Source organism: Diadema antillarum, unplaced genomic scaffold, assembly GCF_040938485.1.
Source record: "Diadema antillarum isolate AM-2024a unplaced genomic scaffold, OU_Dant_1.0 seq00000059_RagTag, whole genome shotgun sequence".
NCBI lineage: Eukaryota > Metazoa > Echinodermata > Echinoidea > Diadematoida > Diadematidae > Diadema > Diadema antillarum.
The window spans coordinates 1,324,389-1,339,657 of NW_027271164.1; the positions used below are offsets into that span (position 1 = coordinate 1,324,389).

Genomic DNA, 15,269 nt, shown 5'->3' on the forward strand with positions numbered 1-15,269 from the left:
AATTCTGAAAACAATAGAATTCATTTGATTTGAAATGAGTTTTTGAAGTTTTTGTTATGTGCAATTATTGAAAATGCTAAAACGGATTTACAGACCAAAAAGTACACGCTCTATGCTTTTAGGCTAAAATGTGATCTTGAGCTTAATTTGCATAATTGATTAATTAGAATTAGAAATTGATTGTTTCAAAAAATCTTATAGCACAATCTTGTAGATTATGACGTGGGTGTCACACCTGCCAAATTTCGTCGCGATCGCACCACCAATGGCCGAGATCTGGGGGGAGGGGGGGGGGGGGGGCTGAATCCGCCCCCTCCGGTTTTAGCATGGCCAAAAAAGCCCGGCCTGATTATTTCTATAGGGTTAGGCCCTAAGCTATCTCTTTATCCTATCGCCGCGGGGGTACACGGCGTGTTGTTACGTGCTGTACAAGTTATTCCATATATCAGTGAATTCTCGTATGTCTCACCAGAAGCAATACTTTAATAAAGATAAAAGAACCAAAATAAAAAAACAAAACAAAACCCAAAACCAGCAACTCATAGTAGAATAAATACCATCAGATTAATAAACATGTACATCGAGTTAATCTTCAATCATTTTAATCTTTAATCATTTTAATCATAAACTATTTGTATTAACTCTCAAGTAATTTAGTGGCACGGCGAATCATGTCGGAACGTGCTTACAGGTTATGAAATACTGTAGATGAATACGAAATATTGAACGCAATTCAACGTATTTTTTTCTTACTGCAAATTAGAGGATGATTTGTTTCTCCTCAGTTCTGACATGACCACTCAATAAATCAGTTCTTGTATCCTTAAAAGACATTTTATGCCTTTTTATTTACCCTAATCAATAGCTACATTGACTGCGATAAACTGAACAGAATTAAATGTGGAGACTATTAAAGGTTTATTAAGTCCAAAGAAGCAAAGAATCCTACAATTTCACACGTAATTGATCACAAGCACTGTCTGAAAAAAGAGAGAACGAGTTTGACAGCTTTGCGAAGTTAGCGTGAGATGCATGTTGGTTCGTTTTAGATTATTTTAAAGGGGATGGCTAGTAAGTGACCAGTGGTCTCATATTCAAGTAATGTGCAGCTTAATGTTTCCAGGTTAGCATGCCTGTACAGTGATGGGGCGATTAAACTGCACATTTCTCGAATATGAGACCATTGTGAAGCAAATAATTTTGACACAACAATAGATATAATGTACTCTTTAATGAATCCTAGAAGGATTGGAGCAATCATACCCAGCATTCCCACTGATTCCCACTGATCAGTTACTAGCCATCCCCTTTAACAAACTTGGCGCACCTCTCGTCATCCCATTGATAGCCGACCACACCCGTACCTGTCATGGTGTGGATCCACGGAGGAGGGTACGCCGTCGGTGCAGGATCGGGGATCATCTACCAACCCATCCCACTCGTCGCCATGTCCGACATCATCGTCGTTAACCTCAACTACCGACTCGGCGTCTTTGGCTTTCTGACAACAGGCAAGCACGTTTCATGCACTACGTGGCAAGGGAGAAGTGGAATGAAATATGTGTCAAAATTATTTAGAAATATGATTTATTGGTGTTGATTCTGAAAATTTATCGTACAAAATGTATACGATGATTTGGCTCAGTCGGGAGCTCGTCATGCCTCCCAATCTAAATGACCCGGGTTCGATTCCCAAGTCTAGCTGGACAATGTTATAGTTTGGTTTGGTTTGGTTTGGTTTTATTTCTGCCTTTTTCCACATCACACATAACAAAAGAACACATATATTTAGAAATTAACATTACACGACGTATAAGCCAGCATACTGTCTTACAAATTAATTCGAAGTACATACATACACTATGAACATGACAGTATTCGATGTAAGACGCATAGCATAATATTACTCACAAAAAATGTTCGGAAGGGAATCGTGGAATTAACAGTTGTAAATTATTTAATAATGACTGATTATTCATTCAGAATATGTCATTTTGTTACAATAAACGAATTTCAGGAAAAAAAGTGGGGGTTTGAATGAATTGATTTTAAAATTGAACCTTTTTAGCTATCATGATAACAAAAAAGCAGGAGACCGCGATCATAAGCAGCAGCTTGACATGGATCGAGGCCTCGTTGTATGTAATCATACCGTATTCTCGATAGTGAGAGGCAAAATACTCTGTCCCTCGGATAGGACATAAAATGGAGGTCCCGTGAGTAAGAGAGCCACAACTATAATGAGCGTAAAAGATCCCCCTTCATTTAGATTCATCGCAAAGAGCAGGGTGTTAACCCGGTGAAGTGGTCCCACCTCACAGCCAACTGAACCCCATGGAAGATTAGCTAAGCATTGCTGAATATGGGCTATCCAACCATCTTCTCAGATAGAATATGAAACAAATACACATTTCATACTGATATGTTAGACGAATATTGAGGGCGGTTAGTTGGTTCAGTTGGTAGCGCATCTGCCAAGCGACCCGGGTTCGAACCCGAGTCTGGACTGAGCAATGTTGTGTGTAATCATACTGTCCCCTCTAGCAAGAGACAAACACTTTGTCCCTCGGATAGGACATAAAATGGAGATCCCGTGCGTGCAAGTCACAACTCATGTACGTAAAAGACCCCGCTTCATTCATCCATCGCAAAGAGCACGGTGCATCACCAGGTGAAGTGGTCCGTCGCACATCTAACTTGACCCTATGGAAGACCAACTCAGTGTAGATGAATATGGACTATCCAGCCATCTTGTCAGATTGTTGTTGTTGTTGTTGTTGTTCATTTTCCATCTGTGAAGATGGCTGGATAGCCCATATTCAGCTACACTAAGCTGGTCTTCCGTGGGGTCCAGTTGGATGTGGGGTGGGACCACTTCACCGGGTTAGACACCCTGCTCTTTGCGATGAATGAATGAAGCGGGATCTTTTACGTGCATGAGCTGTGACTCTCTCATACACGGGACCTCCATTTTATGTCCTATCCGAGGGAAAGAGTGTTTTGCCTCTTGCTAGAGGGGACGGTATGTTTACACACAACATTGCTCAGTCCAGACTCAGGTTCGAACCCGGGCCGCGTGATCGTGAGGCAGACGCGCTACCGACTGAGCCAACTCACCGCCCTAATGAAAATGACATGTCAGACGAATAATGTAGAACTCTGACAACGATACGACATTTGGACACAGTCTTTCTTGTATAGCGTCATATTTGCTTCTCCATCATACAGGAGATGACGTTGTGACTGGCAACCAGGGAATGATGGATCAAGTTTTGGGTCTGAAGTGGGTTCGTGACAATATCGCAGGTGAGCGTTTTCAGTGCTGTTCTTGCTTATTGTTTGCTCTTTTACGAAAGTTTAGATCTATGATGCTTTATAGGGACTTAGAAGGCAAAAAATCTGACTTCTTGGAGCTCTCTTATTAACTGTCTTGTTTTTAACCTGGGACACTTTCCGTCCTGAAAAGGCGTCTTTCGGCTATCAAAGTCTTCTCGACCCTAACAAGACGCTTAGGCGAGACTCAATAGTGTAGTCTTCTCATTACACGTATTCCTATAAGCTTGGTGGAATAGACCCGAGAGCAACGAACAACTATACATGTGTGTTTACAGACCGACATAGGTGTATCAAGGCACACAGGAAGATGGATGACTTTTTAGGTGTTTCCCTGTTCATTAATGTTCATAAAATTTCTCCTCTTTTGAGAGATTTCTCCAACAAATCGTCAATTCAATTCAAATTAAATTCACTCTCCATTTTTTTTTCAAATTTTCATTATATTTCTTTATCTTATTTCGTCAACAGCATTTTCCCCCCAGAATATTTATGTTTAAAAATAAGAGAAAAGATAAAGGACCAAAACATTCCAGACGAATTCTTCACGACAAATTACAACAAAGTTCCATAGAAGTATCATTCATTCATTTAAAAAAAAAGAGAGAAAAAAATGCTTTCTTTCTGGGAGGAAAATTGTGTGTAACTCGTAAACTATAACTTCGCTTCGCTTCTCTGCCAGCATTCGGCGGCGACCCGGCGAGGTTGACTATTGCCGGGGAGAGTGCGGGTGGAGGTAGTGTAAGTCTCCACATGCTGTCTCCTCTTTCTACGGGACTCTTTCAACAAGCCATCATGCAGGTATTGGTCCTTTATCATTAACTCTCTGACTCTGAAACACTATACTTAGAATGTAGCCGTTTCAAAGCTAATGACATGGGAAACCTAAGGTGCGAATGGACGAGAACCTAACATACATATATTTTCAATGGATGACTTTAAATTCATCCAGCCTTCCCACAATTTCTCAAGAAGTCTAGTTGAAATTAAACATTTCTGTATAGAGACACGATAGTAGAGCAACAAGCACCTAGTGTGGTTTGTCTTGTTTTTACATGCACCATTCTGATTCGGCAAAGAAAAGAGTAAATGAATCAATTATTCACTTCAATTTTAAATAGTCACATCATGATTGTGATATGTGTGACAATGTAGTTGATACATCTTCCCTCAGCATATCAGTTCGCACGAATTGAATGAATTTCAAATAACTTTCTCATAACGTTTGAATCTATGACATTTTATTTTTCTCCCGACCTGGACCCCCTTCTCCCTGGTAGAGCGGTAACGCCATTTGTCCATGGGCGTGGTCAACCAATGAGGGCGCCACTGCAGCACATCGAGAGCTGGCGGTACAGGTGGGATGCGACCAAACGGACAGTTCGGCAATGGTGGAGTGTCTGCGTCACGTGGATATGGACACTTTGATAAGAGAGCAGATCTTGGTAAGAAATCACTAAGGGAACTAATATGTTATGAATTCTAATTTCGCTGTTCCTCCTGTTTTCTGTATACACACTCAGATACTTTTGATACCGATTACAATGCTGTATATCTATTAACTACACCACTTCCCTGACTACGCTACGAATGCTCATAGGCATTAGTGAAAAGTCAATTACAAACATTCCTCAAAGGGGCCTCGTGACTGCCCCTGCACACACAAATACACACAAATACTCATTAGCAAAACTCTAATGCCAACATTGTATGTCTACACTACACACTGCATCTTTCATTCGCTATGTTTATTTTCATAAAATAATGCTGATGAGATGTGCTTCGGATCGTTTCACTCTCTTTCACCCCCTGCCCCATTTTCTATCTCTTTCTCTCTCGCCCTTTCCCTGTTTTTAATTGTGATCAGATGGGAAACGGTGCCTTGTCGGCCCCGGTGGTAGACGGAGACTTCCTGCCCTACAACCCGGTGGACATGGCGCGACGAGGTCAGTTCCAGATGGTTCCAACTCTCATCGGAACGAATGAAGACGAGATGTCCAGTGCTGCTATGGCCGTCTTTCCTGGGTCCATACTGGATGACCAACCTCCAGTCATGAACATCTCGCTTTTCCGAAGCCTGATCCCCGGCATGGTGTACTACACTCATACGCCTATTGAGATCTCAGCCGTGGAGCAGCACTACGTCGACTGGACGGTGGCAGACGACCCGTCAGCCGACCAACTGGACGGCTACATACGACTTGGTACGGATCAGACATTCTCATGTCCGACCGAATTCTTTGCGCGGGCTATAGAAGCGAATGGCACCGAAATTTACCGCTATGAGATGACGCATGACCCGAACTGGTCCGTCTACGCAGGAATCCCGAAGTGGTTGGGGGCCACGCATGCTGAGGATCTGCAATACGTCTTCGCCTGGGCGCTCAACCCTTGGCTGGAATCCCTCGTCAACCAGACAAACGATGAAAAGTTCATGTCGATCGAGTTTATGCGATATTGGTCGAACTTCGTAAAATCCGGGTAAGCAATGAGTACAGTAATGTTCAATATAAAAACAAACAAGCAAATTAAACAAAACACGACAATCACCACAACCGTGGTTGAATATTTCGTTACTCGAGTTAACAGAATTAAATCGTTATTTCGAAGGTTTGTTAATCCGAAAATGAAATAAGCTTTGTTATTCCTAAGGTTCGTTATTCTGAAAAAAAGTTCGTTATTTCTAAGGTTCGTTATTCCAAAGGTTCGTTATTCCGATAATGAAAAAAAAATCGTAATTCCGAAGGCTTGTTAGAATACATCTATTTTTTTTTAATATACATTTCTTACGTTTTATTTATAGATGCGCACGCCAAAGTAAATCGTTCAAAAAAAGTGAACGTACATCAATGAGTAATTATTAAATCTGTGTTTGTTACTTCGATATATCTCAAATGTCACACGTCATTAAAGTCAAAGTTAAATTTGATGAAATGTGCAGTCAAAATATAGGCCTAAGTGTTAATGTTGGACATGAATTTCGATGCAATCAGAAACCCCAACGAACCGGTAGAAAACCAAGCCTACACGGACTGGCCACAGTACACCATGCCTGGTCAGGATTACAAGAAACTTTCACTCGACATGGACAACGATCGGGCAATGCGGGCGTCGTCATGTGCTTTCTGGCTCAGGTATATGCCGGGGCTACACACCGAAGCAGGTAGGATACGTCAACACCTCTCCACTGGTCATGTCCACTGACTCAGAATGATGCCAATCGCATCCAAAAACTGCATACAAGATACTTGATCATCATGACACTTAGAATAAATGGAAGTATGAGATACCTGCAATCTTGCCATATTATCACCATTCATGTCTATCTAAGATTGTTTAAAATGTTGTATCGTCCCATCTAAGCATTGAAATACCATAACTAAGACTAAATCTATGCACAAATTAATACCTCCTGAAATCTTCCGATAGTATTGTATGGCTGAACATTATGATTTGTTCTGAGATGTTCAACTGTCCTTATAAACCTATTCATGTTGATATGGACATTTTTATTTCATATTTCTTTCCGCAGCTCCAATTGAGGATGTGTACGAGCAGTGGCAGGAGGACTATGCGAACTGGCGTGACACAGACATGCCCAGCTGGTCTACAGAGTTCGAGGAATACAAGGCTAACAACCCTACTTGTCCCACAGCAATGCCGTGATAATTCTCCACAATTCTTTTTCTCATTTTGTTTCTCTCTTTTTTAATGTCGATCAAACTCTTCCATGATTTAATGACGTAGGCAAAGGTTGTGATATAATGATAAACAAATTTCAATTTAATATGAGCATGTCTAGGAAGCTGTTTTAGGTCGACGCACATACGTATGGTATACGCTTCCACCGAACATTTAATTTTCAAAGGGCAGCATAAAAGCAAAAGTAAATCTATCGACAATAAACAGAAAGACACAGTCCTACATCATTGTTGGATCTACTTGTCAAGCTAAGTAGAATGAAGTATGGTAGAGTAAGTTATCCGTTGCCATTATGTTCCTCCACACGAAGACAAAAATGTTTATCTTCATTGTGCATGCTTCATCCAACCAGGAGGGGTTGAGGTGGACTTGCAGGACCTACTAGAGGGAATATTGTCTAATATCCTAAGATCTAAGCTTCTAATTTATCACGATTCAATTTTGTCAAAGTTGTGTACGACAGTATCTTACGCAGAGACACAAACAAATCTGTTTACACCCACTTCGCCGAAGATGTTTGTTTGTTTGGTTGTTTGTTTGTTTGTTTTTGTTTTATACCCCACCACTCTTTTTATCCCTGAAAATATTGCAATTGAATGACATGTATAAATACCAAGTGGGGATTTTTATGCATTTATGTAAGAATTTTATATTACCAAAAACTATTTTGGACTTTTTCACATACAATAATCAAATTCATAAGTACAATACGCGAACCGCGAGTGATTTTCACCTACCTTTATCTCGTACATCTTTTTATCAACGATCTATTCTTTACAGTGGTCCTATTCTGTGGAATTCTCTCCCCTTTGTATACGCAATGCTAACTCTTTGAATATATTTAAATCTGGTTATAAAAAGATTCTCTTCAATAATTACAACCAAATTCATTTAAGTTAAGAGTATCAGTTTTTATCCTTTATGTTATGAGACATCAGGTATTTTGTTATTGTCATTGTGTGTTGATTGTCATGTCTTAGTCTTGTCTTGTTCTTATGTTTTACTTGCTTCGAACACATTGGTAACAGAAATTTAACGAATGTTTTTAGGTCAGCCGAAAATAAGGGACATTTCCTTTCTGGCTGCTGCCTACCATAGCAATTCCTTTACACTGTTTAACTGATATTTTTGTAATTGTATTCTAATGTTGTTGTATGTGTTTGTTTGTTTTTATATCTTCTTTGCTTGGTGAAATAAAGAAACTTTAAACTTGAAACTTATTCTTAGTTTGCGCGAATAAAAGTTTATTTCTGATCATGATAATCATGTGAGACATATTACATGAAAAGCAAGAAAGAAAAAATACGTGTGTATTATGTATGCAGGTATGTAAGTCTTATGTATTTGCTCGCATACGTGTATATGCATCAGGCAGGCATAAAGTGTGTGAATGAATATTTGTGTGTCTAGGCATATGCAAATCCATTCATTAGTTTAATACATCCAATATGAAAAATTTGAATGAAAAATAAAAACAAGAGAAAGGCTTCTATATGAATGTGTATGTAAGAATATGTAAGCGAGTATTTGAATGGTTACCGGCACACAGACCGAATCAGTCATGGCATTGCTTCGTATAGAACAATTAAAAGGTCCTCCTGATTATCCACTTGGATCAGAAGGATGGAACAGAAATAGAAAGATGGAAACCATTGGTCTGTTATTAGTATGAGGTCTACACTTCGCGTCTGAATATAAACTGTAAATTCCATATTTCATTGCAATGCAATCTCCGACTGAAATATCCATCGGCAGAGTATACATTTTCAAAAATAAATTGCAAGTTTATACATCTTTACCATCATTGGCAGCACATTAGAACTTGGCAATTATTATGCTTTAATTCTATTTCTATGACCACAGATGATACACACTTAACAGGAAAGTCAGCATCCATATATAGTTACCATAAAGGCGTACATTTCTTCTTTCCTCTAAAGGCTTTAGTGCAAGAAGCTATCCGCCTGTACAGATTCGATGCATTTTAATACAATACACTTTACATGCAGCCTCGGGTAAGGTTTTGTAATGAAGGTGTGCATATAAGAGTGCATGTTATGATAGCAAGTTGGTTAATAGATTTATTGACCAGTTTGACCATGTTGTCTTCAGGGAAAATTCTGATGTACCGATTGGCAACCAGCCAAAGGCATAGCACAGTAGCAAAATGTGACTAATAAGATTTCAATAATTGGGTGGTAGAAGGCTTAACGGTGCACCACGTATTCTTTCTTGGGTACACGCCCTGAAAAGGGTCGTACCCACTCCCTACGTTTCGGCAAGCATGTTCTCGCCGTTCTCAAGGGAAAAGTCGGGACTGGTTAGGCTCTTTTCAGGGCCACATAGATACCCAAGAAAAGAACACGTGGTGCACATCCAACGTCAGGCGCGCCGGAAGCAGTTTTGGATTGGGGGGGGGGGGGGGCAAACATTGAAGGGGGCTCAAGATTAGACCATGCATATGTTACACAATATACACATACACACACACACGCGCGCGCGCGCGCACACATCTATTATATATATATATATATATATATATATATATATATATATATATGTAAAGTGGCGTACGGTGGGTCGAAACATGGGGGGGGGGAACCATAAAGTAATTTTGACGGTCTGTATATGCTTGTGCATGTGTGCGTGAGCAATAATGGGACTACAATACATTACGGAATGTGATACATTCAACAACGCAGTCATTGAGGAACATTGTAAGTTTTCCTTACATGGATTATGGAATGACGGTGTGAAACGATCGACAAATTATATACTGTCAGCAACATAAGGTGAATGGCATAACAATAAAATGCGAGCGAGCGAAGCGAGCTTGAAAATTTTGAAAATTTTGATATTCTACAGTTCCAAAACTGGAGTTTTAATTGTAGCTACATATTTCGCTTTGAAATAAATGGGGGCGCATCGGGCGCAACTGCTGGCAATTATTGGCAGCAACATTAGGAGAATGGCATAACGATTCAATGCAAACGAGCGAAGCGAGCAAGCTTGAAAATTTTGACATTCTACAATCCCAAAACTGGGGTTTGTAGCTATATCTTTCACTTTGGAAATTAATGGGGCGGCGCATCGGGCGCAACTGCTGGCAATTACTGGCAGCAACATTAGAATGGCATAACGATTCAATGCGAGCGAGCAAAGCGAGCGAGCTTGAGAATTTTGACATTTTACAGTCCAAAAACTCCCGTTTGTAGCTATATCTTTCGCTTTGGAAATTAAGGGGCGCATCGGGCGCAACTGCTGGCAATTACTGCCAGCAACATTAGGAGAGTGGCATAACGATTCAATGGCGAGCGAGCTTGAAAATTTTGACATTTTACAGTCCCAAAACTCCCGTTTGTAGCTATATTTATCTTTCGCTTTGGAAATTAAGGGGTGGGGGCATCGGGCGCAACTACTGGCAATTACTGTCAGCAACATTAGGAGAATGGCATAACGATTCAACGCGAGCGAGCGAAGCGAGCGAGCTTGAAAATTTTGACATTCTAGAGTCCAACAACTGCCGTCGTAGCTATGTTTTTCGCTTTAGAAATCAAGGGGGAGGCGCACCGGGCTCAACTGCTGGATGCGAGCGAGCGAAGCGAGCGAGCTTGAAAATTTTGACATTTTACAGTCCAAAAGCTGCCGTTTGTAGCCATACTTTTTCCCTTTTATTCATAATTATATATACATATATATTTTATTTTCTTTGTTTATTCATTTATTTTTATTATCATTATTATCATTACTATTATTATTATTATTAATGGGGGGGGGGGGGCGGCCCCCCCCCCCGTGGCCCCCCCATTATTATCATTACTATTATTATTATTAATAATGGGGGGGGGGGGGGGGCGGCCGCCCCCCGTGCCGCCCCCCCCCCCCCCCCCCCCCCCCACTTCCGGCGCCTATGTCCAACGTTCTAACGCCACGGAAGCCTTCACATTTCAAGATTTCAGTTAGTCGAAGAAAGCCTGAGTTACGACCCTAGTATAGAATCTTCGTCAGGGGCAAATCATTCAGGGAAGTCGGACTCAGGCACAGACAGGATTTATTCTGCAGCTTAGCCGCAATTAAGGTGACACACACACACACACACACACACACACGTTCGAAGATTTTTGCTCTTCAAACTTTCAAGTCGCCTCCTTTCAGGAATTGTGTTTCATCTTTAGCTGTTGTTTTTGATGCTGATGTTGCTGTTGGAATTTTTTTTTTACTTTAGAGCAATGGTTGTTAATAACTATGGGTAATCTCAGTGCGAAGTTTTGATACAGTTTAGTGTTTATATATAGTATATTAGTATATACAAAGATAAAATAATGGCAAGAGTGTTTTCTTAGCTCACACGGTTGATTCTGATATCTGATATAAGCCTAAAAAATGTATGCGCCCGTATCTCTAGGAGCTGAAGAGGTTTTGCATGTCATGAGAGATATGAGGATTAAAATGAATAAGGGAATATCAGATGAAGATAAGTAAAAGATTGCCCTTTAAACAGAGTCAAGAGGCTGAGCATGATCTTCGAACTCTGGTAGGCGAACAGGACGTCTAACTGTATATTGTCATCTACCACCCATAGTCGAACTATCAACACTTGTAGGTCCTAGTTCAGCCAGTATTTCTGCACCAAATTTACGCATTCCGGTGTTTTTCTTAGCAACCGTTTATTAGAGGTACTTCTTGGAACGAATATTTCACGAAGTACTGTTCAGGAGTATGCCTTCAGTAAGAATTTGGATTCTCAGCGCGTGCGCCGCCCTGAGTCTGATTACTGGCACGGAGGCAGCTTCCGCCAAACCGATTGGCGCGCCAACTGTCACCCTCCCATCTGGAGCAACACTAACGGGCATCACGAGGCTGTACAATGAATCTGGCTTCCTCAATCTTACCAAGCCCATCGACTCCTATCTCGGCATCCCTTTCGCCGTCCCTCCAGTGGACGATCTCCGGTTTGAAGACCCGCAGCCGTACACGATCGAGCATGACTACAACGCAACAGAACATCGCGGCATGTGTCCTCAGACGAGTCCCGTGGATAATCTCCCGGATGTCGGTCCCGTGATCGGCAGGGATATCGACGAGAACTGCTTATATCTCAGTGTCTACACTCCGTCACCGAAGGTAGGAAGTCGACTGTATAGATATTGCCACAATTTAGTCATTATAAAGAAGTTGTAATGTAATTGGTTTGATTATAATTCATCATTCAGAAGGTGCGTTATTCCGAAGATTCATTTACCCGAATATGAAAGTTCGTAATTTCGAAGGTTTGTTAATCCGAAAAGGAAATGATGTTCACAATTCCGAAGATTTTTAAGGATGCTTCGTCTTTGCATTTCGAGCCAACGAACCTTATTTCATCTTCATTGATTTTTAGGAAAGCATTCCATACGGTAGGTCCTTTCATTATGATGTTAAATATGAACCAGAAAGGTTCTTCAAATGGTGAAAAAGCTGTCTTTTTAAAACATTTTAGCATCTAAGATTTCTTCGCTGTCGGATTTGTCATAATGCACCACGATGTCTCACAGCGGGCACCATTTTATGGTTGATTTTATGTGTGATTTATGTAAATGGTGATATAAAACCAGTGAATAATATTGTCATATGCATTTTATGCAGACGACACATGTTCTTTCATAAATAAACCCAACCTATATCGTGTCCGATAAAATGTGTTTTAGCAAAACTCATCTTTGATCTAAAGAAGACAAACATTTTTGAAGAGCTCAAGCTGTTCGTATATTATGCCTTCTGTATCAAGTTATGTCGAGAAATAATCAGACAAAAACAGATTGTCAATTACTTGTGAGTTAAGCATGCATGGTCAGCAATATTGCAGTGGTATGTTCATGTCAATTAATGCAATGTTCGGCAGAGCTATGACTCTGTCATCTTTGGTAAGTGTAATTTGTTCAAAACTATAATAACATTCTCTTATCTATCCACTATACTTGATCACGTCGAGTTAATCGTAACCATGGTAACTATGAACATGATGAAGGGCAGGAAGGATAGCAAGTAATACTCCCTCAGCTCAAATGGTAACATTTCCCAACTACAACCCAAGGCTGATTACTGCCGTAGAACATTAAGTTATGGGAGGTGTTTGCAGTTATAATGACCCTGCACCAAAGAATCCTGCTCAGTTTTATGTGTATTTAAACCCAACTTATTTGATGACATTTTTCCGAAAGTACATTTTTCATCAACTTCAGTACCTGGATCATTTGGTAAAATAACCTTTTCGTGTAGGGTCAACTGAGTTGGGCAATCCAGTAGTATTTTCAGTTCTGTTTATGAATTATACACAGCTCTTACTCTGTTATCTTTTTCTACAGAATATAAACAAATACAAAATACAGATAAATCAAACTGCCAAAACAGTCAAAATGGAAAAGCTATAGCTGAGACAGATTCCGCCTTCCGTATATCCTTGGGGGAGATATAAGAATGTCTTACAGCTAAACGCGATAATGTCTTTAAATACTTTATACATTGTGAGCAAGTCCCTAATACCTTCATTGTTATTACCTAATGAATCAAAAAATTTTATTTGGAGATTCAAAATTGCCTTATAAAGAAAAAAAATGAAAGAGCACATTGTTTAGTTGATTTTCTTCAGTCCTCTACAATTGTAATCTACTTACTGAGCAAGCATATGTATACCTAATCAAATATGTATGTATTTTTGATGTGTGTATGTGTGTGTGTGTGTGTTTGTGTGTGTGTGTGTGTGTGCGAGTATGAGTGAGGGATGAATATGTATGGACACAAATCATTAACACGCAATAGTTTGGAAAATTATATGTCATCTCGATTGCTATTTTCAGCCAACTTCTCTCTTACCAGTCATGGTGTGGATTCACGGGGGTGGTTACAACGGCGGTGCAGGGTCGGCATTCATGTACCAGCCCATGCCACTGGTGGCGTACTCAGACATTGTTATTGTGAACCTCAATTACCGCCTTGGCGTCTTTGGGTTCCTGACTACAGGTATTTCTTGTTTTTCTGTTTTAAGATTCAACATCAACTGAAGAATACTATTTCATTTATTGTTTTAAAATACTTACCCACCTCGGACTTTTCACTGAGAGCTCCAAGAGGATCTTTTGGGTCTCCAAGAATACCCTGTCATTAATCATAACCAAACCATTGCCATTTTTTTGATTTGTGACATGTGAGTCCAAAAAGCAACGAACTGAGTAAAACAGAAACAATGTACGAGGCCACGCGGAATCAAATTTCCATGCCATGTTTTTAAACATAATTTGGACAATAAAGAAATGAAATGAAATGAAATCTCACCTTCTCTTGTTCAGTCCAGAGTCTTGTCTTTACGTAACACCAACGTAGGTGTGCTAATCGTAGGAGCAGCGCCATTCTTCAATCTGATCAGATGGGTTTCTGGATAATAAATGTTCTTGAGGGTTTGATTTTTTTCTCTCTTTGACGGCGCCATCATGATCATATTTATCCTTGCAAATGCTACGACATTGTTCTCACCATCATTGTGAGACCTCTGGTAATATTGGCTAAAGCGTTCTTCAGATCATGGTAGCTAACACTGTTTGACAATAACTATTGTGCGTCCATTATTCAATATTTTTTAGTTTACCAGCTGTACGACTTCTCCATTTTGTCCATGCATGTGTGTAGATGCAACTTTACGGTACTCGTATAACGTAGAGTGTATTGTAATGTAGGAAGTAGTAATTTGATATGTTTTGATCGGAAGTAATTGAGTTCTCAGCACTATTATAATAATGGCTGGTGGTGTATCCAACAGGTGATGACGTCATGACGGGAAACCAAGGAATGATGGACCAAGTGATGGGATTGAAATGGGTTCAGGATAACATCGAAGGTGAGCACGACTATTCTTAATTTCTTTCATCGCTTATTTTCCTCCCTTTTAGCTTAAAGGAACTATCTAAACATAAATGAATGTTGACTTATGTTGGTTCGTCATACGCTCAACATCAATTATGACGAATTTGGCAAAAGGAATATCTAAATACGTGTCATATATTTCATAATGATATTCTGCTATATATTTCCTCACAATGTGTATGGCACATATTTCGATATTCTTCATACAACGTATGAGCGATGATTAGGTGTTATAATTCAATACAAATCAACATGGATTTGTATTGTGTGGTCCCGTTAATTATGCCTTTTTTGGAAACAAAACGACTCTTATAATATTGAATTTGATTTTATGCTTA

The 15,269-nt window shown here is 39.9% G+C and overlaps 1 protein-coding gene across 1 annotated transcript in view; it reads left to right on the forward strand.

Moving 5' to 3' along the window:
- LOC139725788 (uncharacterized) overlaps positions 1 to 15,269 on the forward strand; it is a 31,188-nt gene that overhangs the window by 1,550 nt on the left and 14,369 nt on the right. Inside the window, exons 2-10 of the mRNA XM_071636869.1 lie at positions 1,349 to 1,511; positions 3,229 to 3,306; positions 4,016 to 4,134; positions 4,614 to 4,778; positions 5,201 to 5,814; positions 6,327 to 6,496; positions 6,866 to 6,995; positions 11,784 to 12,159; positions 13,872 to 14,034. Coding sequence (XP_071492970.1) covers positions 1,349 to 1,511; positions 3,229 to 3,306; positions 4,016 to 4,134; positions 4,614 to 4,778; positions 5,201 to 5,814; positions 6,327 to 6,496; positions 6,866 to 6,995; positions 11,784 to 12,159; positions 13,872 to 14,034 — 1,978 coding nt within the window. The remainder of the gene's footprint in view (positions 1 to 1,348; positions 1,512 to 3,228; positions 3,307 to 4,015; positions 4,135 to 4,613; positions 4,779 to 5,200; positions 5,815 to 6,326; positions 6,497 to 6,865; positions 6,996 to 11,783; positions 12,160 to 13,871; positions 14,035 to 15,269) is intronic.